The following is a 26,021-nucleotide window of genomic DNA, read 5'->3' on the forward strand; positions in this document are numbered from 1 at the left end:
TTCTTCGGTAGCCCACTCTATGATGGACACTTTGGAGAGCGTGGCATCTTGTTTAGTAGACAGGGACCGGATTGCAGAGAAAAGTTCCGACATGGAAATGTCTTCTTTTACTTTTTTTCACCGGGGGATTTTAACTTGGGGTCTGAGGTATAAAGAGGTTGGAAGGATTTCATCCTGGTCAGTTTTGTTCTTTCTCTTGCTTGAGTTTGCGGCTTCTTGTGTATCCATGCTGCACTGGTTCTCGTTGTGGCTAACTAGCATGTCTGCCGTCTTCTGTGAGACTTGGATATTTCGTCTACTCTTGTCTTTCTGTCGTGTTCTTCCCATTCAACTTGACAAAAACTAAATATAAATGTATCCCATATCCATAAAACAAGTTAGAGTTAGTTTCTTTCAATATTAAGATCCAATATTGAACTGTTAACCACCTAACCCTCAATGTTGCTTTGAAGAGCGAGAAGAGCGAGAAAACACTCCTCTCACCTCGACGCCACCTTGGTTTCAAGGGCCCACACGCGTTTATCGAAGGAAGAATGATTACTGGGTACTGTTGACATTAACCAAATTGGAACTGTGAGTACTACCATGAGTACAGTTAATGTACTGCCACAAATAAATGTACTGTTCGAACTACAACTGATGAACACTTGCCAAAGAAAAGTAAATAGATGTTATTCTGTTAACCACCGCTACCTCAGCTGAGCGTAGTTTTCCGTCGGAGTAATCCTCTCAAGGTTCACTGTTTGTTTTATTGTTCACATTAATACTTGCGTTATCTGTGTTATTTTTTAATGCAGGAGTTCCTTTTCAATTCACTCAATATCGTTAGTCTGAATGCTAGGGGTTTGAGGAATCCTACAAAAAGTAAAGTTTTATTTTTATACTGTAAATGCAGTAACGCAGATTTTGTCCTTCAGGAAACTCATTCGGGTGAAAGTGATTTGAAATTATGGAAAGCACAATGGGGAGATGGCCTATTTCAGTCATGGATCAAATCATTCTTCTGGTGTTTTGACACTTATTCACAAGTTTAAAGGTGACATTCTAGAATCTACATCTTCACAAGACGGCAGATGGGTCATAGTAACTGTTAGACTTGACAATGCCATTTTCATAATCTAATGTATACATAACTCACCTGCTCCTAATAAGACCATTTTCACCCAATTTACCAGGAAAGTGCAGGATGTAAGCAAATACTCAAGAGGCTTTTCGAATTATTTCAGGGGATTTTAATGAAACACCTGATGCATCTGCTGATCGTTTTCCTCCTAGAACGAGTCAAAACCCTCATAACATTATTACATTATGCAAGGATCTCTGTGTTGAGGATGCCTGGCATTATTTCAGGCATACCTGGACCAACAAAACTGTCACAAATCTAGAATAGATTTATTCCTAATTTCCCCTTTTTTGTTACAATTTGTTATAGATGTAGATCAGTTGGCTCCCTTTTCTGATCAAATTGATTTCCCTGAATTTACAAGCTACTAAAAAAAAATCTAAAAAGGTACACTCGAGGATATTGGAAATTAAACACACTCCTTAAAGATGCTACTCTCATTGAAAACATCAAATCATTAGCTAAAGATATTTTTGCAAGGAAAGACTTGGGTCATGGAAGTAGATGGGAATTTTTCAAATATAAAGTCAGTGGTAGCCATTAAATGCACCAAAGAGCTGATGCAATTAAAGAACCTTAGAGAAAAGGAGATGAGCAAGCTTGACAGTTTTCCAAAATACGAGGGGGTGGTCCGCCCAGTTCTTACCTAGTGTACCTAGACAGTGAATATACTACGGGTATATGTATGCCCACGGGCCTCTTGCCTAAGCACTCCCTAGGTACCTTCCCCCCTGGGAACAAATTAAACAGGATAACAAACAATTTCAATAATCAAAACAGTGCATCCTATTGACACATACCAGACATAACCAATCCGCTCCCTCAGCAACAACTAACATAGTATATACCAAATCACTTTCTGAGAAACAACCAACACAGCTCTCAGCAATTGAATTCTCTATATCACAATCAATCTTTCTGTAATTATCTCTCTTCTGATCAGAACACTGGCTTTTATATAGCTTCAGAAGGAATGGGTAATTGAAGACAGCTGCGTCTTGAGGAGGGGGCGGGTCAGCTCTCCAATTAGCCATGGAGTCGACCAATCAGCTGCTTGAGGGATTTCAGGAAGTGATTTTCTGAAATACACACATGCAAATACACAAACTACAACACAGAAACTGGAGAATGTAACCTTGCCAAATACACAAACAAAAATTCCAAAATTCTATACCAAAATTACACATTTTTTTGATTGAATTTAACAATTTTATTAAAACATTAACCCGAGTAAACAATAACAAGAATTACATTTTCCTAAATCATTACAATTCCATTAGAATTGTTTTTTATTTTATTAATCTTTTTTGTTTGTTTGTTTTCCCAATATTTTCTCATTAATACCTGCGTTCTGTTTTGTATGATGTAAGAATGTAAATTGTTGATCTGTATTTGAATATAAACTTCTTCTTTTTTAAGGCACGTGTGTTGTGACTGAGTGTGCGACAGAGAAAATCGTTTGTGTGTCATTTAGAGGGAAAATAAGTGTATTTTTGTGTTTGAGTCACTTTTCAAAAGTTGCTAAAAGTTCCAAATAAATTTTGAAAAGTAGCTACATTTGTTGCTAGGTGCTGTTTGAAAAGAAAAGTTGCCAGGGTAGTCTGAAAAGTTGCTAAATCTAGCAACACAATTGCTAAATTGGCATCACTAGTTGTGGTGGCAGCTGCAGCGACATCAGAAGTTTTCACAGGGTGTGTTGAGTGGTAGTGTCCTGTCCTCTAAGATCGTTGCCCTAGGGTAGGATCAGGGAGGGTTAAAGTAGTGGAATAATATGGTGGGTTTTAAAGAGTGTAGGGTAGTTGGTAGGGTAATAAAATATATATTTTTCCTACTTCCCCTTTCCCATTTTGTATCACAAACAGTGGTGTAAAGTACTTTAAAGTACAACTTAAGTTGTTTTTTTTCGGGTATCTGTACTTTACTTTACTATTTATATTTTTGACTACTTTTACATTTACTTCACTACATTCCTAAAGAAAGTGATGTACTTTTTACTCCATACATTTTCCCTGACACCCAAAAGTACTCGTTACATTTTGAACGCTTAGCAGGACAGGAAAATTGTCTATCTGTAAATAAATAAAAAACTAGAAAATGTGGCCGTTTGCTTTGCCTAATATAAGGAATCTGAAATGATTTATAATTGTTATTTTACTTTGATACCTTAAGAATATTTTAGCAATTACATTTACTTTTGATACCTAAGTATATTAATAACCAAATACTTTTAGACTTTTACTCAAGTTGTATTTTACTGGGTTACTTTCACTTGAGTCATTTTCTATCAAGGTATCTTTACTTTTACTCAAGTATGACAGTTGGGTACTGTTTTCACCAGTGATCACCAGGTGTATTGGATTTATACAATAGTTCAGTTGGGGGGCGGTAATGCAACATATTGGACGCTAACCCTCTTTAAACTCCACTGAAGAAGAAGAAGAAGAAGCAGAAGTGGGGGTATTTTATATGCCACACTGCTGTCAAGGCAACAGAACTCATGTTGCTAGCTAGCAGGGCCGTGAAATAAATTAAATCATGTTGCAAAACGTGGAATTTCTTATATTTGAGGCATAATTTGCTTGCTAGAGCAATTAGATTCTAGCGTTTGCCACTTGCGGAGCGAACTTTAGCCACTCGTTGTTGCTGAAGTTAGCTAGCTAGCTAGCTAACAAAACAAGTTTGTCACAGACAAAAGGGGAAACCAGTGTCTTTGAGTTTGTCATTTTGTAAAAATAATATATGTTCTACGTATTAACTAGTTAACTATGGCAAGTAAAAAGCTCAGAAGAACGGGTGTGTCACTCGAAGTATGCGAACGACTCAAGCGCCACCAAATTGAAAGTTGCCAGGTAAGAGGTCGAGTCTCATTTCTCGAGGTGGTTATTACATTCGGTGTTGCTGTTAGCGTTGTGGATTACAAGTTTATATCATGTGAAATGTTACCATTATCTAATATTCTCACATCAAAGAATAGATGGAGTAGAAACGAGATGCCTTTCGCAACGGTGACTACTATGCCCCTTGTCACCAGGACCTGCTGTCCCTCACACCTCTAGAGGTGATGCGCCTCGCGGGGCAGAGTTACCAACAGGTGTTGATGCTACTTCAGTCAGTCAGCAAGGCCTGTGCCCCCTCAATGACCACGGTAAGTCAACAACAACATCACCAGTGTCACTGTCATACTTCACTGTTCTGTCTTATGAAATTGTTATTGTTCTTCAGGCGTTGGAGGTGTGGAAGCAGAGGGCTGACCTGTGTTTCTCCACATCCCTACCTGCCCTGGACAGACTGCTTCAGGGTGGGCTACCACGGGGGACACTCACAGAGGTTGTACACCTTCCTTACTGAGTATAGAGATGGTGATGAGGTTTATAATGGTGAAGGAGATGGAGGGAGAGAGAAAATGTATCACAAACTTCCTTTCCCACTTTCAGGTGACTGGCCCCTCAGGTTGTGGGAAGAGCCAGGTGTGTATGATGCTCAGTGTGCTGGCCACTCTGCCAAAGTACATGGGTGGCCTCGACAGCGGAGTTATCTACATAGATACAGAGGCGGCTTTCTCAGCGGAGAGGTGATTGGGACTTACTTTCATCACCCTCCTTTTCTCTTCTCCCCTCCTGCATATCCATTATCTTGTCATATCTTTTATAATCTTCTATTATGTAATGTCTTCTATAATCTTATCTTCCGTGTCTTATAAATGCATTGTGTGGCCTAAAATGTTTTGTTCTTGCCACTTCCAGGTTAGTGGAGATTGCTCAGAGCAGGTTTCCAGACTACTTCTGTGAGAAGGAGCGTGTGTTGGAGATGGCTGGACGTGTCCACCTTTTTCAGGAGCTCACGTGTCAGGATGTCCTGGACAGGTACAGGCCGCCATGTTGCTTTCAGTCTCTCTGAAATATGTCATTCAATCGTCTCCTCTCACTTACCTCAAGCATGTTTTGGACTCATGAAGCATTTTGGGTGATGGCGAACTGTGTGAACGGGACTATTTCTAATACTGATATTGGTATTGATAAAGTTTTGTTTTGGTTCCTTCCAGACTGGAGAGGCTGGAGGAGGACATCATCTCCTCCAAGGCTGGGTTGGTGATTCTTGACTCGGTGGCCTCAGTGGTGAGGAAGGAGTATGACACAACACTTCCGGGGAACCTCAGTCACCGCAGCAACCTGCTGGGCCAGGAGGCTGCCACCCTCAAATACCTGGCTCAGGCCTTTCACATCCCTGTGAGTGTGTGTGCAGGGGTTAAATTGGGCCGGATCTGAGACAAGGCACCTATGATCCAAATGAGAGCCAGGTGGAGCTGAGACCTGGTACCTGCTTTGGTTATTGTAATTGTTCTCCACATTTCATTTTCCACAGCCAAAAACACGAGCAAGCAATGGCAAAATTAGACTACCCCATACCAGAATAGTTTACTTATTCAATTGTTCAGCCTGTCGCATTCTATGCGAGAAAGTAATATTAATCTCGAGGCACATTCAAATTGCCGCACAGGGGAAGAAATATGCATGTCCAGTCGTTGTACAACATTCTCAATGCAGTTGCGTTAAAAAACAACTTTGAAAGCAGTTTTGATGGCCACTATTAAAAGAGGAGAATCACCGATTTCTGAAGTGTTACAAAGCTACACTTCTCAAATCCAAGAAATGAGAAGGCTAAAATGCACCATTTTAGAACCATAGTTTTTTTTAGCAGCGGCATGGTTTACCCGCATTAGCATTGGCCATTGGGTTGAGTGCATAGGGAAGACCAGTGCTAAATGTAAGGGTCAGGCGTAACAGGTAGGCCAAATTTATATTCACAGTACATGATCCTTGGCTGAGTGCCAGTGGAATGTTTTTTTTTGGTTGGGGGGCATTCAAGTCATCAATATGTTGCTAACTAGCAACAAGAGAGACTGTTAGGATTTTGTGATCTAGCTAATTAGACTGATGGGGTAAATTCAGATTGGAAACCCTCAGCCTATTTATTAATTTATAGACACTATGCTGTATCAGATGGGCTACATCAGGTGATAATGATTATTGCTAAGTAACACACCTGACTGATAATATGGGCCAATATGTTATTGGGCTCATTTCTGGAGGGGCTGTTATATTTTAGATATCAGCGTCATTTTATGTTCCTTCATTTAGCATTATAATTACCCTTTTAAAAAGTAATCCCCCCCCCCCATCACATCATTAGTCCCTTAATACCACTTCTGACTGCCTAATATATTGCAGAACCGCCACTCAGCCACTAGATGTCAGCGTTATCACAAAGTAATCCAAGACAAAAAGAACCTGCCCTCTGTGGGATTTGGAAGGAAAGGGTGAAAGGCAATGGTGCATTGCACTCTGTAGGAAATGTTTTCCTGAAATCTAAAATGGAATAAAATATCTAATCCATACCATATCTCACAAGGAATAATAAATGTGCCCTATTTGACCCCAGTGCATCCTCATTCGTGTCAGTAACACAGTTCAACACTAGAGGGCAGGAAAGCACTGAAGCTGTATCACCTCACCTACTAGGTACCTACTACAACTGCTGGCCTAGCCAGGCTATTAGCACTGGGGATTCAAATCAGTTTCTAGTCTACCAACCCAACTTTCCTCTGAACTTTCCACTAGATACAAATCTTAAGTCACCACCTTAGTCCCTGGCCGGTGTTACTCAAGCTTTCCTCCTCAGTCCCCTGGTAGTGTGTCCTGAGTTCTTACATCCATCTCCCCGCTAATAACACAGGACTCTGGACTCCGCCAGAGGTGAGCAGGTGGTGTTTCTTACAGCTGTTGCCCAGGGGCTCTAAGAGTCTGGCGCTTGTCTGTGTATAGTAGTGATGGACAGCTTATTTACTGGTAGCTATTTTTATATGTCTGCAAAGGATGCAGTGGCCACGTCAGAATGTAATGACTGTATGTACATGTTAACATACCTTGACGTTACATAGCAACAAGATCATCCTGACAGTTACTGAACACTGTAAGTGTCTGCTTAATACTATATTATTATACTTTAGCAATAAGGCATGTGGGGCGTGTTGTATATGGCCAGTATACCACAGCTAAGGGCTGTTCTTGGGCAAGACGCAATGCGGAGTGCCAGGATATAGCCCTTAACCCTGGTATATTGGCCATATACCACAAACCCCTGAGGTGCTTTATTGCTATTATAAACTGGTTACCAACGTAATTAGAACAGTAAAAATAAATGTTTTCTCATACCCGTGGCTATCAGCCAATACCACAGCTTTCAGCCAATCAGTATTCAGGGCTCGACCCACCCAGTTTATAATAGACTATACTATACTCTACGCCAGGGGTATCAAAATCTTACCCCACGAACGAGGTCTGGAGTTGGACAACTGCTAGTTTTCTGTTCTACCTGATAATAAATTGCACCCACCTGGTGTCATAGGTCTAAATCTGCTCGATTTAGAGATGAATAATGAACAAAATAAATCGTAATAAACACAGCGGAACTGGCTTTGAGGTCTGTGTGTCTAATTTGAGGGCTCTAAGCCTATCCTATGCTATACTAAACATCTAAGCTCATTCATTGCCTATTTGCCAGCTAACTTGTCTTTCTTTATTTTGTATGTGTGCCTTTGTGTGATCATTAGGCTTCGGTGTAAGTCATATGCTATTTTCCACACCCATGTTTTGGCGTACAAGCATTTTGTGGTTCATGTGAGGTCTGTCTGGACTTGACAGAGCGTTTTGCCTTCACCTCCTCCATATTATTAACTGAAATGTGCCCTGACAAGAAACCACAGTGAGGATAGCCTACCTTGCTCGTGGCCCACTGAGTATTTTATAAGGGCTATCATGATTAAACAAGTAAAGACTTTTGTTATTAGCACCCAGGGCCAAACCAACCAGGTTGTTAAATGTACTAGTTCTTGTTTTGATGTATGACACAGTGCCAAATTTTGCGAGACTGGATGACTGTGGTAGATTGGAGCCCTTTGCTTCCATTCCACTCCTAGGTTGTGTGGAGTTGTTGATTTGGTGTGAGTTTACTGGATGTACAGGTGTAAGATCTTGATTTGATCACCCTGTTGCAGGAGAACTTTTGTGAAATTCAGGACATGTAATACTTGTAGTGTATTTGCGGTTTAAAATGTATTTGAAATGTCAGACATATTTTCCGTTATGAAAAATGTATCGACCCCTACACAATTGTTCATTAATTATAATTCACAATTCCTGGTGCTTCAGGTTATTTTCATGTTGTACCAAACTGGATCAAATTAAGATCCTACATCTGTTGCCTAGCCAAGGTTTCATAGTTTTAACTGTGTTGTTTCTCTGGATTTCTCCTAGTTAGAACAACACATGGGGAGCTCATTGCCTGCCCAAACATGAGTTTATTATTGTAGCCTTATTGTTGACATATGGACTTTGACTCATGTCAGCCACGGTTGGCTCACATGCACAGTGTAGCTCTGTCAAGCTGGAGGCTTAAAGGACAATTATAGCTCATGTGACGGTAGGCCTACCTTTATGAGTCTGTTGTATTGGCAACAGTTTTATCATGTTGGTATTTTATCAAGGCCAATTTGATTCACCAAGTGCTACTTTGAGCCACCACCACTGATTATTCGAGGGAATTTACTCAAAATTCTGCTGTGTCAGACTTGGACCGGATGATATTCAGAATACTTTTGTCTCCCGCTTGGTTGGGTTTGGATACATATTGACCATCCATATCTTTTAATGTTGATGACCTCCAACCTACTATTGACCATCAGTCATCTGAGGACAAGTAAAACACATTTTAAGAAATAACTTTTGGTATATTTTGTGTTCATAGTCTAAGGTATATTGCTTTGAGATATTGCCTAAAAACCTTGAAATTAACGTTTAGCATGGCAAACCAGCACTCTGTGGAAGGTATTAATGTCATGATATTCTCTTCATGCTTCTCTATTTTCTCCCTCCTAGGTGGTCTTGACCAACCAGATCACGACGCATGTGGGCGATCGAGGGGAGAGAGGCGCTGCGTCATTCAGGGGAGGTAAACAAACACAAACGAAATAGCCTCCATGTTAACTGATCACATCTGAATGTAACTGCAATACTAACCATCCAATGAAACATTGGATTCAACACATACTAATGTAGTGATGCACCGAGGAAGTTTGTAGCCGGTCGCCTTGCGTGTGACTCTTTGAAACACATGGAGCGTCTCTTATGGGTCACGGAGATTTTTTTGATCTTACTGTTTACCATCACATTGGTAACAGAGCTATTCTATGACCTGTATCCTGTATTGTTATAATGTCCCCCTCTTCATCACTCCCTTAGTATAGCCTATGTGTGGATATGTATCTGTGTCTCAGGCGGTGTAGTCGGACCAGTGAATGTTGGGGCAACATTATGCTGAAGCTAGCCTTTGAGTAAAGGGATACGGGTTCTTTCTCTTACGTTATCTAATAGATACATGGCATTGACCTGTAACTGTACTCTCTCTTTCACCAACTACACTCTCTCATTAAATACCGTGATTCCCCCTCGAGGAAGGACTGCCTCTTTCTCATTTTGCTCTCTCTCTTTCAATTTTTGCTCTCATTCTCTCTCTCTCTCTCCATATGTCCTTGGATGGAGGGGTGAGGCGGGGAGAGTTCGACAGTAGGGTGTATCTGATTCACCCCTCTCTGCTAATGTAATCAGATTCACATCTCCTTTCCCTGGGTCTGACTCTTCTCTAGCCCCGCCATCCCTCCCTTTCTATCTCCCGCACCTTTTTTCTCTCCCTTTTGTCTCGTGCAAGCAGGTTTTTACCTATGCTGTTTTCAACCAGAGATCCCTGCGTCTCGGGTTTCCAGTCAAATGTCAGCCTCCGTCGCCTTTGGGATTCTCCCATCGATGGTCTCCTGGGATTTGGCTGGGGTGGCGAGCGTGATGGAAGGTCTGAAAAGGCCCTTTGTCTAGTCTGAGGAGAGGGAAAGGGGGAGTCTGGTTTCTACCTGGTCTAGGATCAGTACTGTGACTCAGGTGGGCCTGAAGTGGGCTTTAGGTAGCCTCTGGTACTGCGGAGGCCTGATGAGTGTGTAGAGAAACTACTAGGTAGAGATGGGTTGGTTGCTGGACTGACCTATACACATGCTCTAGCCCAGCTATCAGTACAGAGAGATTGTATTATTGAATTCGTATGTCTGATTATTGCTATCATCCTTTGCTTGTCTTCAGTGTTATGTGCCAGAAGCTGAATGGGTAGCATTTCATTATTGGAACCCCCCACACTTTTTTTTTTTTTTTTCATGTCGGAAAGATTTATTTCTGTAGATATTTGTAATATTAGAGATGAAAAGAGTTCAGTCTCTGAGGGACATTGGATACCTATGAGGTCTGTCCTAGCTCTCTGTGTTTAATCTAGTGAAACTGCAGTTGTCCAACTGAAGCTCTTTCTGACCTCATTTTGATGAAAACTCAACTCAATAGCCAGCCCAGTGCCAACAGTAGTTTGGTGCCAGCATTTGAAACAGGCGATGCCCAAGGCAAGGCATAGAAAATCCCCCAAACTCTTAGCTGGCTGAGCTAGCTGTTCACAATAGCAGGTGTAAAGCTTAAAGTTATGGATGAGGGTTGGTGTTCCTAGTGTAATGGGGGAGAGCGGTCATCGTGACAAGTGTTTATTTTGTCATAACATAAACTTCATGATGAAAAGTAAACGTAGTGTTGGAGCTAATCTCTTGTGGAAGTGACAACTTTCACGTAAATTTTACTTCTGGGTAACCAAGATTATACTGAAGCGTATGAATCATCTAAATATGGGTAGGGACTAAAGAGGAATCAACCACCTAAGGGAATCTTTGTGTGAGAAGTGAGCTCATTACTTAACACAGCTAAGTAATGATACGGTCACTCCGTGCATGGAGGGACTTGTTGCTGTGTGAATGCTCCTGTGAAGTGTTCCGTGTGTGTATGAGTGTGCACACCTGCCTCTGTGCGGGGTGTTTGTGTGTAAATAAAAATAGCCTTTAATAGAGGCTAAACTGGGCCATCCGGTATGGTTTAACCCCGTGCTCCCTCTAGGATTAGATGGGAGTGAGGGGGCCACAGGCCAGTCACTGTGGGAGAGCAGGGACCAGCGGACAGACAGTTGGCCTCTGTTTGCCAGGCTCAGCAGACTGACTGACTGACAGACAGACAGCACGGCCCAGAGGCAGCAGACCTGGGTTCAAAATACTATTTGAAATCATTTCAAATACTTGAGCTGTGTTTGACTGAGCTTGTCTGGTGCAATGTAACTAATATAATATTCTCAAAAGTGCAAACCCAACCCAGTTGGCACTCCAGGCAGGCTAAAGCAGACATAGTATTTGAACCCAGGTCAGCAATGAACAGACAGACAGCTTATTTGTCAAGCGCAGGGCCCAACAGACAGACAGACACTCTTAATCAACAGCAGGGCTCAGCGGACAGACATACAGACATCCTCTCTTTGTCAACAGCAGGGCTCCTTCATTGACTGTGTGTGACTGAGGCTGCAATGATCCAAGCCCCTCAGCTCCTCCACTGCCTCTGATAGGAGAGCCACTGTGTGCAGCCAGCCAGCAACACACTGAGACACTTTTCCATGCCCTCACTTTATCTACATGATTGGGTCCCCCTCCCCCCTCCAACCAGTCGCCCTAATCGACCGCCCGTCTTACATTCGAGGCTTGGTCACACACAGCCACACTGCACAGAGCTCTCTAGCCACTAGACCAATAGGGTTTACTAAGGGACAGAGGGTTGTAGACCTGGGTTCAAATACTATGTCTGCTTTAGCCTGCCTGGAGTGCCAATTGGGTTGGGTTTGTTGTAGAACGAGAGAGATAAACAGCTTGTGAGAAACAACTAGAAGAAAGTTGAATGGGATGCTGAGCGAGAGAGTTGTTGAGAGGGGGAAAAGGGGGAGGTTGAAATCTGTACTGGACATGTTTATTTGAGCCACTTCCTCCTCTGCACAGCGGGGCAGCCTTTCCAGAGAGCTCTCGCTCGATCAGAAATGGCGATCCATCCGTATGATATCCATTCTTTCTATTAGCATAGAGAGGCAAACACTGTATGGTTTTCTGTCATACACAAGCTGGACAAGGCCTTTTAGCTATATATTAGTAACACATGTCCTTGAATGTTGTTTTAAAACACTTTTATTGCGCTAGGACTTATTGTGGCACTCGTGGAGCCATCCAGCGAGCACAAGTCGTTACATAGACAGTGTGTTGAAACACTGGACAGGATTTTGGACTCTACACTATCTGCTCTCTGTTCCTGGCCAGTTGTGGGAAAATGTGTGGGCTGCTGGCTTTGTAGGATCAGGGGAGGTTTAGGATGGGGGTTAGGGGTATAGAATGAAGGAGTGTGTGTGTGTGTGTTATGGTTTGGGTGTTTGTGTTAGAGGTCTGTCTAACAGGCAGAGGGGGAGCTAAGCAGGGGAAAGAGGCTGATAGCGTGCCCCCCCCATCCTTCTCCAGGGAGCTGTGCAGCAGATGTCTGCAGCGCACATGGAGTTTGTTTAGTCTGCCTCTCAGTCCCTCCGGCCTTCTCTTTCCTTCTCTTTTCGTCTCTTTTGCCTCAGCTCCCAAACTCGTGAGCCAGTTGTACACTGATTTATGTTAGTGAAAGAGCCCTAATGGTTAGCTAGATGCACTAAGGCCCAATGCTTTCAGTTATATTCCACTTTGGTTTGACTCTGAAACCGCTGGTCTTCTAGTACTGTGTGTCTTTTGTTTTTGTCCCGTAGTTTATTCAGTCCTATCTCAACTTAATTGCCTTTAACCAGTGTTCCCTGTTTGTAGTACTACTGTATGTCTCCGACCTAGTATATTTTGATATTAAAATGAATCGTTTCTCTCTACTGCTGCTGCTGCTCTTCCCAGCCGGGGGAACTTCCGTCACATGGTCGTGCAGCTATTTTATTTTCTCTGCCTTGCACACGTTTCCACAGGAAATGTTTTGAGGAAGTGAGAGTTGCTGATAGGACACTTGTGCGAGCAGAATCCCTGCTTACTCCATGGAAAAAAAACATCAAGGAAGAGGATGAAAAGGACACAGCAACATACACACACACACACACACGGGTACGCACACACACTCACACGCTTGCGGACATACACACACACACATGCACACTCGCGAACTCATACACACACTCACAGACACACACACCGCCACCCGCCAGGGCTCATCCTTCAGCAGACAGAATTAGCATCCCAGGCCCAGCCAAGGTTTATTGGTGTCATGGGAGCAGAGGGAACCATGGTCACACAAAAGCAAGCGATAATAACAGTGTGTCAGGCGGCTGGAGCTGTCTTCTGGTTAATGGTCATTACATAGCCTGCAGGGTCACACACACACACACACACACACACACACACACACACACACACACACACACACAGTGGAAATTGGGAATAATGATGAATCATGGGGATGAATCAATGACGATACTTACATTACCTACTGTATAGTGATATGTTTTTCAGGCTTCAAGGCAGTTTGTTTTGAATTAGCAGTTTCCAAATTGATTGCAATTTGCCAAGTTTCTGTACAGTCAGTGAGTCATTCCAACTCAAAAAGTACAAGAAAGAGGATTTCAACACCCAACATCTCAGATTGTTATGAAATCGTTTCTGTTGTTAGAAACAAATAAGATAAGCACTCCTGAAACATTATTTTGTTGAAATGAAGGTCATTGATTTCATCCAAATTGGCCATTTTTTTATTTTTAGTAGCTTGCATTCTTTACCACAATTTATTTTCATCATGAGCAAAAGCTATTGGGTTTCTACCCAAAGTTGCAAAGAAAATGTTGTAATCCATTTAATAAACACAAGAGACCAGCACAATTGATAGTTGTTGCAGTAGCAGGTGCAGCGGCATCTAGTGAGCAAAATGTGGTACTTTCACACTATTTTATTGTATAGAATGCAAGCTTCAATGGCTGATTTCTCTGAACAGGGGGAAAAAAACATCACCAGATTCACAGGGAGTACATAACAAAAGTTGAAGAAGCAATACTCCAAGCAGCAGCTTGTCAGACATAGAGCACTGATACTGTATACTGGTTGTTGGGGTGGGGGGCCCATGAGTGGCTTTTGATCATTGTATTGGATTCATCATGTCTTACTAATTGTTAGGAAGAATTATGGTCCAAATCTGATGTTAGGTATTATAGTTGAATATATGAATCCTATAAATTATAATGGCCAATTTTGGTTGCAATGAATTAGCTTAATTTCTCAGAGAGCAAATTCATTTCAACAAATTGTTTCAGGAATACTAATCTTATTTGTTTCTAACTACAGAAACTATTTCAGAACAATCTGATGGTGGGTGTCATGGCTTGCTGAAATGACATGGTATGACCCCTGTATGAAATAAAGATAACACATCACACAAGTGTAAGTGCAGTTCAAAGTTGAACTCAACCCCTGTAATGTTTGTTTGTGTGTTGCAGCATCCGATGAGAGGGATTCTGGGTATGTGACGGCGGCGCTGGGGAACACATGGAGTCATAGCGTCAACACCCGCCTCATTGTCCAGTATGTAGACGCACACCAAAGACAGGTGATATACGATATGTCACGGAGGATACCATTTTGTCTTACTATGGGAAAGGAACTGTCTTCCTATGTCGTCTTTGGGCTTTATCCAGAACTGTTATTAACCAACTTTCACAGAACACACCGTTTAAAACGACTGAACTATGGCTATGCTTAGATTCTCTATTGGGGAAATAGTGTGGTCGGTCAGACAGACACACACACTACTCTCCCTTTAGTCTCATCCTGCACGACTCAGAGCTGCGGGTGCATTCCAGAGTCAACTCCCAAAAAGCCTCGGAGGCCCAACCGAAAGGCTCTGTGTTTTTCTTTTTACGATCCAAATCCCCCTAAAGAAAACCAGCATGAAAGGAAAAGCAGCGGTCCTCAACTGCTGGTCCATTAAGGCTTCAGTCTGGTGCCTGGGTCCATTGGGTCCTCGGGCTGGTTCATTGACGCTGTGTGTGTGCCTCTGCCTGTCTGTCTTTCTGCCTATATGCTCCGGCTGCTCTGTCGGTTTGCCCATGCTCAAATGAACACAGGACAGTCATCTATCTAGCCTCAAACGTTCATCTCCTCCACGATTTCCTTGTAGATTTAAGGGCTCTCTTGTAAAAGAGTTATCTCAATGTGACTCCCTGTTTAAATAAAGGTTAATAAAATAAAATAACTGATTTGCGAAAACATGAGATGGCTTTATGCAGGGAGACTTGTCTCTGTCAGAGTTAATGACATGTTATTGTGGGCGCGGCGGTTTTGAAAACAGGGAGCTGACTGGTCGCTGCGGTCCGCAGAGCCGTGCATGCCTGTGAAAATCACTGAGACGGCATTTATTCACACTGGTCCTAATTCAAGTGGGTTTAGCGAAAATGACTGATTACCGACCACAGGTAATCTAATCCCCCTCGGTGAAATAGCACTCACGTTTATTTTTAACTGAAATAAAGCAACAGCAGTTAAAGCAGACATCTGTAGCTGGTTAGGCCCTAAGTAGAGATATATGCTCAAATGTTGAAACTGCACCTCAGGAAATAAAACGTTTAAAATTCTTAGATGCCATTGGGATTGTTTCTTTCCACTAGTGCAAATCTGAGGTCCCCCCCCCCATAGTAAATGTTTAACTGACTGGATGCACAGTGAGTGCGCTCACTGAAGGTAAAGAACGATCAGTAGGCCTATGGCTAAAGTTTGTAGAATGAGTATGTAGACACATAGCGCTTCACAGCTAATGCTGTCCCAAAGAAAACTGTAAGGTGATTTGTATCTTTATTCCGTGTCTGCACTTTTGCCTCCGTCTCGCTCCTTTTCTATGTCTAAAGCTCATACAGAGGTTCAGCATGGCTAGAATGACCTCTCGTTCAACCCACCAAGAGTCTGTCAAGCCTGATGAAACAAGAACACTGAGAAAATCTCACTTCCTTGTTTTGACTGGTCATTTCACAATAACATTTATCACAGCCGTGATTCAACGCGCTTCCAAAAACACTGACGCTGCACTCGTTATTTCTGCACTGTTTACAGCTATTTATGTTGCAGCAACCTCAATCGTCTTGTTTTCGCTTAGTTCTTCCTTTAGATGGTGGTAGCTGAAAGGCCCAGGCTGGTTTGAACTGAGCCAGGCAATGCGACACTAGTCTGGCCCCAAATGTGTTTGTACTGAATGACCTAGAATTGGCAAGATGGCACAAAGAGATCTGAGACCAGGCTTAAGTAGTATCGGAAATCCCAAAGCTTGGAGCAACCGCACAAAGTCTGGGGAGGATGTTTCATTCTCTTGGACATTTTGTAATTGGAGAAAAATTATTCCAGTGTGGGTCCTCTTCAGACAGACAACTCTCCAAACAAATCAATAGGTTGGTTAGGCGGAGCTGAAAATGTGGGATGGAATGGTGCTCATGTTTAGCTAGGGCAACAAGCTGATACGGCAGTAACATAACTGGTGATGCGTGTCCCATTTCTGACTCGTCCTCTCTATCCCAACTGTCTGACTTCTACAGACGTGTAAGCTGGAGCATTGGTACATTGTGGGAGGCAACCCAACTGTCTAGAGAGACTAACGCTAAAGCAACACCACGCCAACCATGCCACATGGCGCTGATGGAGGGTGCTTTGACTTGAGCTCCAATAAAACATTGCAAGTTTAGACTTTTCAGTTTTTTTCGTGCATTACTTCATACACCTGGGTAGAACTATTGGGTACTCAACGTCTACCCAACCTCCCAGAATTCCCTGAGATGGCGGAACAATGGACTAGCTTCTTCGGCGAGGCGCCTAGCTGCTTGGGAGTCCTACCGGAGAGTAGGAAGCGAAGATGCCGACGGAGTGGGGGAGTCTTAGTGAGATTAAGATGCTGGGAAACCCGTCCTCCATTACCGAGCATACTACTCGCCAATGTTCAATCATTAATGAACAAACTTGACGAACTCCGAGCTAGGATCTTCTTCCAGAGGGACTCTGCAACATATTCAGTTGATCTGAGACTTGGTACTCCTCCTCTGACATACCACCAGCTGGCTTTACAGTTTTTTGAACCGGGCTCTCTCTCGTAAGAGTAAAGGTGGTGGGCTCTGCTTTATGACCAACATATGATGCGATAGGGGAAATGTACAGGAACCTGCAAGCTTCTGCTCCCCCGACTTGGAGTACTCTGACATCAAATGTTGCCCTTTTTACCTTCCAAGAGTTCTCTGGGATTATCGTCATGGTTGGTGTACATCCAGCCCCAAGCCGACACTAGCAATGCTCTCAAAGTTCTTCATTGGACCCTGAACAAACTTGTTGCGACTTTAACAAAAGTAATTTGAGTTATTACCAACATGCAACTCTCGGAAATTTTACTCATAACCACTGCTACACGCCTTTTCGACACCGGTATAAGACCCTCTCCCATCCTCCTTTAGGCAAATCCTACTATGACTCCATCCTGCTTCTCCCCACCTACAAACATAGACTCGAGGGAAGTTCCGGTGGTCGGCCCAACGCTGTACAGACCTGACCAATCAGAAGTCTCGCTCCAAGATTGTTTTGATCATGTGGACTGGAATATGTTCCAGATCGCTTCTGGAGATGACGTCAATGAATACGCTGACTCATACACCGGATTCATCAGAAAATGCATAGATGATTTGATACCGATAGTGTCTTTAAAAACAGCCATATTAAAAACCGTGGATTGATAGCAGCCTTGGAGGGAAACTGAAAGAGCGAGATGCTGCATGTAAATGGGGCTAGGTAACCGGGGAAAATAGTTTGGTACTAATACGACCTACGCAGATCGATCACGATTGCGAAACACAAGTATAGGGACAAAGTGGAGGAGCAATCCAGCAGGTTGGACACAAGGCGTATGTGGCAGGGGCTCCTGACTATCACGGATTACAAGAAGAAAGCCAGCCACATTGTGGTCACTAATGCTACCCTATCGGATGAGCTAAACACATTTTTCTCACGATTCGAGCACAATGACCCTGAGCTGCCGAGGAAAGCCCCTGATGACAACGTGGGCTACATACTCTCACTGTCCCCACTGAGGACGTATGGAAGTCATTCAAACGTGTTAACCTTCGCTAGGCTGCCGGCCCAGATGGCATCCCTAGTCGTGCCCTCAGAGCATGTGCAGACCAGCTGGCTGTTTTCTCTGACATTTTTAATCTCTCTCTAGCTCAGGCGACTATACCCTTCTGCTTCATGTCCACTATTATCCCCGTGCCCAAGAAAGGAAAAGTAACTGAACTGAATGACTATCAACCAGTAGCACTCACTTCAGTCATCGAGAGGCTAGTCAAAGACAATATTCTCTCTAAGCTGCACACGTTTGTATATTACCCACTTTCAATGCAACATACCGAAGCAGAACGCATCAGAGTAGGATTCTATTGCATTGGCAGGCACATACTCTACACAGACCGGTGCGCCATAACCAATCAGAGGTGCAGTTGGCCTATATGCAAATAGACCATTGCCATATATGGATCAGTGCCATTCACTTTGAACTGTACTGTGTTTACAGCATCAACGGTCGTGTGTAGATGTGCTTGCTTTGAGATCAAAATAAGAGCTACATGTAGCGACGTGCACGTGTTCATATCCTTTGCTATTTAGTGAGTTATTAGACCAGTTATAGATCAATTGCAGTCAGCAATGAGGGAGTGATTGCTTCCTACAAGAGCACAAAATGTGAAAAACGTGTGCGTTTTCAGTCACCTCCTTGTCTGAAGGACAAGTGTATAAACAAGTTAATGTCAAGCCCTGCATGTTTTTTCAAATGTGTCATTGAATGTAGGCCTACATTGAACACCACACATTGGCTGCTACTGTACGCTGAATGATAGAACAGCTATTTCCATGTTAAAATGTTATGGGATGCATTTCCTCCACTCTGGTAAGGCTACATTATGATCAAATAGCCACAGTAGCCTACTTGACCACTGTTAAAATGAACTTAAAGTGAGTACAGCCTCACTGTTCACAGTAAACATGCGCCGGAAGTTGCACAGAATTGTCACATTACCTCCTCGACACTGATTCTCAACACTGGCCCCATAAGGGTGCGTCATCAGTCACCTCCTGTATTCCCTGTATACGCATGACTGCGTGGCCTCACACAATTCCAACTCTCATCATCAAGTTCGCTGACAACATAACAGTAATAGGCCTGATTACCAACAACAACGAGACGTCCTACAGCAGTGTTCCCCAACTGGTGCCGCTGGTTTTATTGGTCTCCAAGTTTTCTGATTTTTATCATTTATACATTTCATTTTTGGAGATAAGACTGTAAAACACCAGGAAATCAGCTCCAATTGATTTTAATTTTGGAAATCTGTTCCCAAGTATTCCCACGCAGGTCATTTGCAGTCTACAAATGACTGGTAATTATGTTCAAGAAAAAAATCAGTCCGAGGCTGAATCTAGTTATTGGTCCCTGGTCTAGAGGGAGGAGGTAGGCACTCAGGTGTCGCAGGAAGGCCAAGAAGATCATCGGGGACTCCAGCCACGGCGTGGTTACACGTGGTCTATGGTTGTGATGCCAGTTGGACGTAATGCCAAATTCTCTAATACGACGTTGGAGGTGGCTTATGGTAGAGAAATTAACATGACATTTTTTGGCAACAGCTCTGATGGACATTCCTGCAGTCAGCATGTCAATTGCACACTTCCTCAACTTGAGACATCTGTGGTACTGTGTTCTGAGAAAACTGCACATTTTAGAGTGGTCTTTTATTATCCAATGATCCTGCTGTTTAATCAGCTTCTTGATATGCCACACCTGTCAGGTGGTTGGATTATTTTGTCAAAGGAGAAATGCTCACAAAAAGGATGTAAATGAATATGTGCACACCATTTGAGGGAAATAAGCTTTTTGTCATTTTGGAAAATTTCTGGGATCTCAAACATGGGACCAACACATTACATGTTGCGTTTTATTTTTGTTTAGTATATTTTTTTACTTCACTTGGTCCCCACACCCCCTCTGGTAATTTAGTCTGACTGCTGCTCCCATTATGGCCATTCCCCCTTACCCCCTCTACAGTCTTTACTCTGCCTCCACCCCAATGGATATTTATTTATTCATCACTGCTACACTATTTCTATTGATATGTTTTTGTTTTTTATTAGCTACCATTTGTCATTGTTTTATTTCACTTAGTCCTGCATGTTGGAGCGCGGAGCCTAAGATTTTCACTGTACCCTGCAATCATACCTGCAACCCTGTACATGTAACTAACACTGAATCTGAACAATATCAGCGTTGTGGCTAGGGGACAAAAGGGACAGATCTGGGCACGTTGGCATCTTCAAGTGGCTTAAACGCAAATTCTTGGCAGCATCGGAGCAACCCAAGTAACCTTTCACTCCCCCTCTCCTCTTATCCCATTGTGCCCAATCAAAAACACCCTACCCATTGGCGACGTGCCCCGTTGTCCTCGTGTTGTCATGTTTTGCTCGACGACGCCTGACTTTCAAACTGCCTGCATGACAATAGGTTGTGACGCTCTGTCTGAATGCTAGTGGGGAGTGTCCTCTCAGGTTCAAGTGTCATGTTGGAGATCACTCTCTCTCTTTATGATGCGTAACATCTCTCACTTATGTGTTTTACGCTCTGTCAAAGAATGTGACTGTCTGACAACCCAGTGAACCCACCTTCGTATCTCCATCTTCCTCTCTTCTCTCACTTAATCTCTCTCTCTCTCCCTTTCACAGATTGTGATAGCGAAGTCACCTGTGGCCCCGTTTGCTGTTCTAAACTACACCGTCCAGAAGGAGGGCATCCGTCTAGAGGGTGAGTCGACAGTCAGCTGGCCATACAGATGGCCTCCCTGTAATGAAGCTGACTTCCCAGCCAATGGGAAGTTGGCTTACTGTATTTTATACAACAGTGCTTTTTCTGGATGACTTTATCTTCTTCACCCAATGTACAAAACCCATGACCCTGTCTCACGTTTGGGTTAAAAGGGGCAAATAGCCCACCTCTCAGGGCTTTATAGTCATATGACTATGATTTTAGGAAACTGAGAGCAGGTTTTCTCCATATGGAAATATTACCTTAGAGCAGCTCTCTGTTCTCTCTTGATGTTGCATATTCCAGTAGTACATTCAGTGAACTGGAGAACAGGAAGAGGGGAGTGAAAGAGGAGCTCTCCTATGCTCCCACCTGCCCCCCCCCCCCCTTCATTTCCCCTTCTGTAGTATCTGACCACTGAATAAACCATAGATTCCCCCTCAGGACAGATGTGCCCTTCAAGCTGCTCGCCATAACTCACTGGGCTGTTTTCACTCCGAATCTGAAACCTGAAATCTTATTGGAACACGGTAACATAAATCAAAGCCTAAAAGAGCATGTGGTGAGGGGTATTTTGGTGTTTGTGTATGTGGGGTTTCAGAGTCGTAACCTGTTTAACCTGCGCACCCCCACTGCCTCTCTGTCAGAGTTCATTAGTTGGAACCGTTTGATTTACCCACAAGCCCTCAGGCTCCTGTTGATCTATGTTGGTGCCAGACACCGCTAAAGTTTTATAGGAAATGTAATATCACAAAATAACATTCTGTTAAGGGGGGGTACACTATACTGTTTTTTCCACACTTTAGTAGATTGAGCATTGCATTTGAAAAAAATAGGCCTAGTTGTACTTATTCTTCACAAGGAGATGTAGAATGTCTACAAAGTACTCCCCGTGACTTGTTGCCACCTATCTTCATCCATGTGTGAATGTACAAAAATGACAGATGAGCAAAAATGACAGTAAAAAATTTTTTACATACTGAGCTATATTGTATGATCAAACAATTGGGCATTTTATATTTTATAATGCAATTGCTCAGAGAAAGATGTTTTGTGGAACAAGTCATCTTTTTTTCTCAAAGGGAGTGGTCAAAAATATTGACACCCCTTTTTTTTCAATACATCACCTTGCGTGGGTAACGGCACTGAGCCTTTTTCTAACATGTTTTGGGAGGGATCCTTCCAGATCCTTGATATCCTTCGTCTGCGCTTATGGACTGCCCTATTCAGTTCAAACCACAGGTTTACAAGGGGTTTGAAGTCCGGAGACCAAGATGGCCATTGCAAAATGTAGATTTTTGTGGCCAATTAACCATTTCTTTGTGGATTTCGATGTGTGCTTGGTTATTGTCTTTTATTATCCAGGAATGGATCTCCCAGCAAGACAATTCTCCCTTGTCGAGAGTTGTTGCATGATAATTCCCGGGTTCTCAGGCATTATTGCTAAAGTTTTTTTATGCAGTCATTTTTTGCTCATCTTTATCAAGGGTGTCAATATGAAAATAGAGCTCACAACTGTGTGGCCACACACGACTCCAACTCCATCATCAAGTTTGTTGACGACACGATTGTGGTCGGCCTGATCACCAACGGCGATGAAACAGCCTACAGGGAAGAGGTCAGCGACCTGGCAGTGTCGTGCCAGGACAACAACCCTTCCCTCAATGTCAGCAAGACCAAGGAGCTGATCGTGGACTTAAGGAAACGGGCATATGCACACTTCAATCCAGATCGACGGGGCTGTTGTGGAGAGGGTCAAGATCTTCAAGTTCCTTAGCGTCCACATCACTGACGATGTAACATGGTCCGTAACATGGCCCATCAGATCCTTAGGAACCTTTTACAGCTGCTCCATCGAGAGCATCCTGACTGGTTGTATCACCGCCTGGAATGTCGGAAGGCCCTACTGTAGGTGGTGCAGATGGCCCAGTGCATCACTTGGGGTGAGCTCCCAACCATCCAGGGCATACATGCCAGGTGTCTGAGAAAGGCCTGAAAAATTGCCAAAGACTCCAGCCACCTGACACATGGACTGCTCTCCATGCTCCCATCCAGCAGGCAGTACTGGTGTATCCTACCCTGCTGCTAAAATTATTATTGATTATCTATTTATCCTGCTACTCGTCACTATTACTCCTATTTACACTTGAAGTCGGAAGTTTACATACACCTTAGCCAAATACATTTAAACTCAGTTTTTCACAATTCCTGACATTTAATCCAAGTACAAATTCCCTGTCTTAGGTCAGTTAGGATCACCACTTTATTTTAAGAATGTGATATTTCAGAATAATAGTAGAGTGATTTATTTCAGCTTTTATTTCTTTCATCACATCCCCGTGGGTCAGAAGTTTACATACACTCAATTAGTATTTGGTAGCATTGCCTTTAAATTGTTTAACTTGGGTCAAACGTTTCCGGTAGCCTTCCACAAGCTTCCCACAATAAGTTTGTTGAATTTTGGCACATTCCTCCTGACAGAGCTAGTGTGACTGAGTCAGGGTTGTAAAGGCCTCCTTGCTCACACGCGCTTTTTCAGTTCTGCCCTCAAATGTTCTATGGGATTCAGGTCAGGGCTTTGTGATGGCCACTCCAATACATTGACTTTGTTGTCCTTAAGCCATTTTGTCACAACTTTGGAAGTATGGTTGGGGTCATTGTCCATTTGGAAGACCCATTTGCGACCAAGCTTTAACTTCCTGACTGATGTCTTGAGATTTTGCTTCAATATATCCACATAATTTCCCTTGCTAATGATGCCATCTATTTTGTGAAGTGCATCAGTCCCTCCTGCAGCAAAGCACCTCCACAACATGATGCTGCCACCCCTGTGCTTCACGGTTGGGATGGTGCAAGCCTCCCCCTTTTTCCTCCAAACATAACGATGGTCATTATGGCCAAACAGTTCTATTTTTGTTTCATCAGACCAGAGGACCTTTCTCCAAAAAGTAAGATCTTTCTCCCCACGTGCAGTTGCAAACCGTAGTCTGGCTATTTTATGGCGGTTTTGGAGCAGTGGCTTCTTCCTTGATGAGCGGCCTTTCAGGTTATGTCGAAATAGGACTTGTTTTACTGTGGATATAGATAATTTTGTACTTGTTTCCTCCATTATCTTCACAAGGTAATTTTCTGTTCTGAGATTGATTTGCACTTTTCACATCAAAGTAGTTCCTGAGCGGTATGACGGCTGCGTGGTCCCATGGTGTTTATACTTGCGTACTATTGTTTGTACAGATGAATGTGGTACCTTCAGGCATTTGGAAATTGATCCCAAGGATGAACCAGACTTGTGGAGGTCTACAATTTTTTTTCTGAGGTCTTGGCTGATTTATTTTGATTTTCCCATGATGTCAAGCAAAGAGGTACACCTCCAATTGACTCAAATGATGTCAATTAGCGTATCAGAAGCTTCTAAAGCCATGACATTATTTTCTGGAATTTTCCAAGCTGTTTAAAGGCACAGTCAACTTAGTGTATTTAAACTTCTGACCCACTGGAATTGTGATACGTGGTAAGTGAAATAATCCGTCTGTAAACAGTTTTTGGAAAAATTACTTGTGTTATGCACAAAGTAGATGTCCTAACCGACTTCCCAAAACCATAGTTTGTTAACAATACATTTGTGGAGTGGTTGAAAAACAAGTTTTCATGACTCCAACCTAAGTGTATGTAAACTTCTGACTTCAACTGTACATGTACAGTGTGTTCGGAAAGTTCAGACCCCTTCTCCCCTTTTCCACATTTTGTTACATTAAAGCCTTATTCTAAAATGGATAAAATAATTTTCTCCCTTCATCAATCTAAACACAATACCCCATAATGACAAAGCAAAAAAAAGGTTTTTAGAAATCTTTGCAAATGTGTATAAAAAATGAAATACCTTATTTACATAAGTATTCAGACCTTTTGCTATGAGACACGAAATTAAGCTCCGCTGCATTCTGTTTCCATTGCTCATCCTTGAGATGTTTCTACAACTTGATTGGAGTCTTCCTGAGGTAAATTCAGTTGATTGGACATGATTTGGAAAGGCACACACCTGTGTACACAAGGTCCCACAGTTCACAGTGCATGTCAGAGCAAAAACCAAGCCATGAGGTCGAAGGAATTGTACGTTGAGCTCTGATACAGGATTGTGTCAAGGCACAGATCTGGGGAAGGGTGCCAAAAGATTTCTGCAGCATTGAAGGTCCCCAAGTACACAGTGGCCTTCAACATTCTTAAATGGAAGAATTATCCTGTTACCAGTCACTTTCTCCCAATCCCCGCTTACATGTACATTTCTACCTCAAACTACTCCAGAAAATGTGGTATTGGCACTGTTGTCACACCCTGACCATAGAGCCCTTGGTTCTCTATGGTGTAGTAGGTCAGGGGGTGTTCTAGCTCAATATTTCTATGTTGGTGTTTTGTATGGTTCCCAATTAGAGGCAGCTGGTATCGTTGCCTCTAATTGGGGATCATATTTAGGTAGCCATTTTTCCCACCTGTGTTTGGGGGATATTGTTTTTTTTTTTTGTGCACCACTACTTTCACGTTTCAGTATTGCTTTATTGTTTTTAGTTTAATGTTTCACCATAATAAAGATGTAAACCGTCAATCACGCTATGCCTTGGTCCGCTCATTACGACGATCGTGACAAAGTATCCCACCAAGCAAGGACCAAGCAGCGTGTGACGGAGGTAAAGGAGTTTTGGACCTGGGAATAGATATTAGGGCTGTCAAACTATTCAAATAATTAATTGTGTTAAATTCTGTTAATCACACATTTTCTATTTGTTTAAATTTGGTGCTAAATGAAAACATTCACTTTTTTTAAGCAGGCATTTATTGACTCGAACACAAAACTATTTTGTATCAAAGTTTTTAATTGGCATATTCACCATAAGTAAAGCAATACAAAAGTCCTGTAACTTAATAATGCTCCCAGTAGACCTACTAACGTTCCCTCATAAATTCTCACACACACAGTTGAAGCTTCAGCCATTCCAAATGATTGTCCTCCCAATTACTGATTAGGAGGGTTGGCTATAAGAAAAAAAAGAACTGGATCTATGGGAACAAAGAGCATAAACCTGTCCAACAATGTC

The 26,021-nt window shown here is 42.7% G+C and overlaps 1 protein-coding gene across 4 annotated transcripts in view; it reads left to right on the forward strand.

Annotated features, from left to right (window-relative positions):
* The first annotated feature begins 3,523 nt into the window (after positions 1 to 3,523).
* The window catches only part of rad51b (RAD51 paralog B), a 72,947-nt gene continuing 50,449 nt past the window's right edge, over positions 3,524 to 26,021 (forward strand). Inside the window, exons 1-9 of one of the 4 annotated variants that reach the window (XM_024420674.2) lie at positions 3,524 to 3,972; positions 4,155 to 4,268; positions 4,346 to 4,450; positions 4,558 to 4,694; positions 4,867 to 4,986; positions 5,166 to 5,349; positions 9,058 to 9,130; positions 14,564 to 14,673; positions 20,853 to 20,931. In XM_024420674.2, coding sequence (XP_024276442.1) covers positions 3,889 to 3,972; positions 4,155 to 4,268; positions 4,346 to 4,450; positions 4,558 to 4,694; positions 4,867 to 4,986; positions 5,166 to 5,349; positions 9,058 to 9,130; positions 14,564 to 14,673; positions 20,853 to 20,931 — 1,006 coding nt within the window. In that variant the 5' untranslated portion in view covers positions 3,524 to 3,888. Of the gene's footprint in view, positions 3,973 to 4,092; positions 4,269 to 4,345; positions 4,451 to 4,557; positions 4,695 to 4,866; positions 4,987 to 5,165; positions 5,350 to 9,057; positions 9,131 to 14,563; positions 14,674 to 20,852; positions 20,932 to 26,021 lie in introns of all 4 variants that reach the window. The other 3 variants (XM_024420676.2, XM_024420677.2, XM_024420675.2) reach the window with 3 other exon arrangements.

This window comes from Oncorhynchus tshawytscha, linkage group LG05 (assembly GCF_018296145.1).
Source record: "Oncorhynchus tshawytscha isolate Ot180627B linkage group LG05, Otsh_v2.0, whole genome shotgun sequence".
NCBI classification, from domain to species: Eukaryota; Metazoa; Chordata; class Actinopteri; order Salmoniformes; family Salmonidae; genus Oncorhynchus; species Oncorhynchus tshawytscha.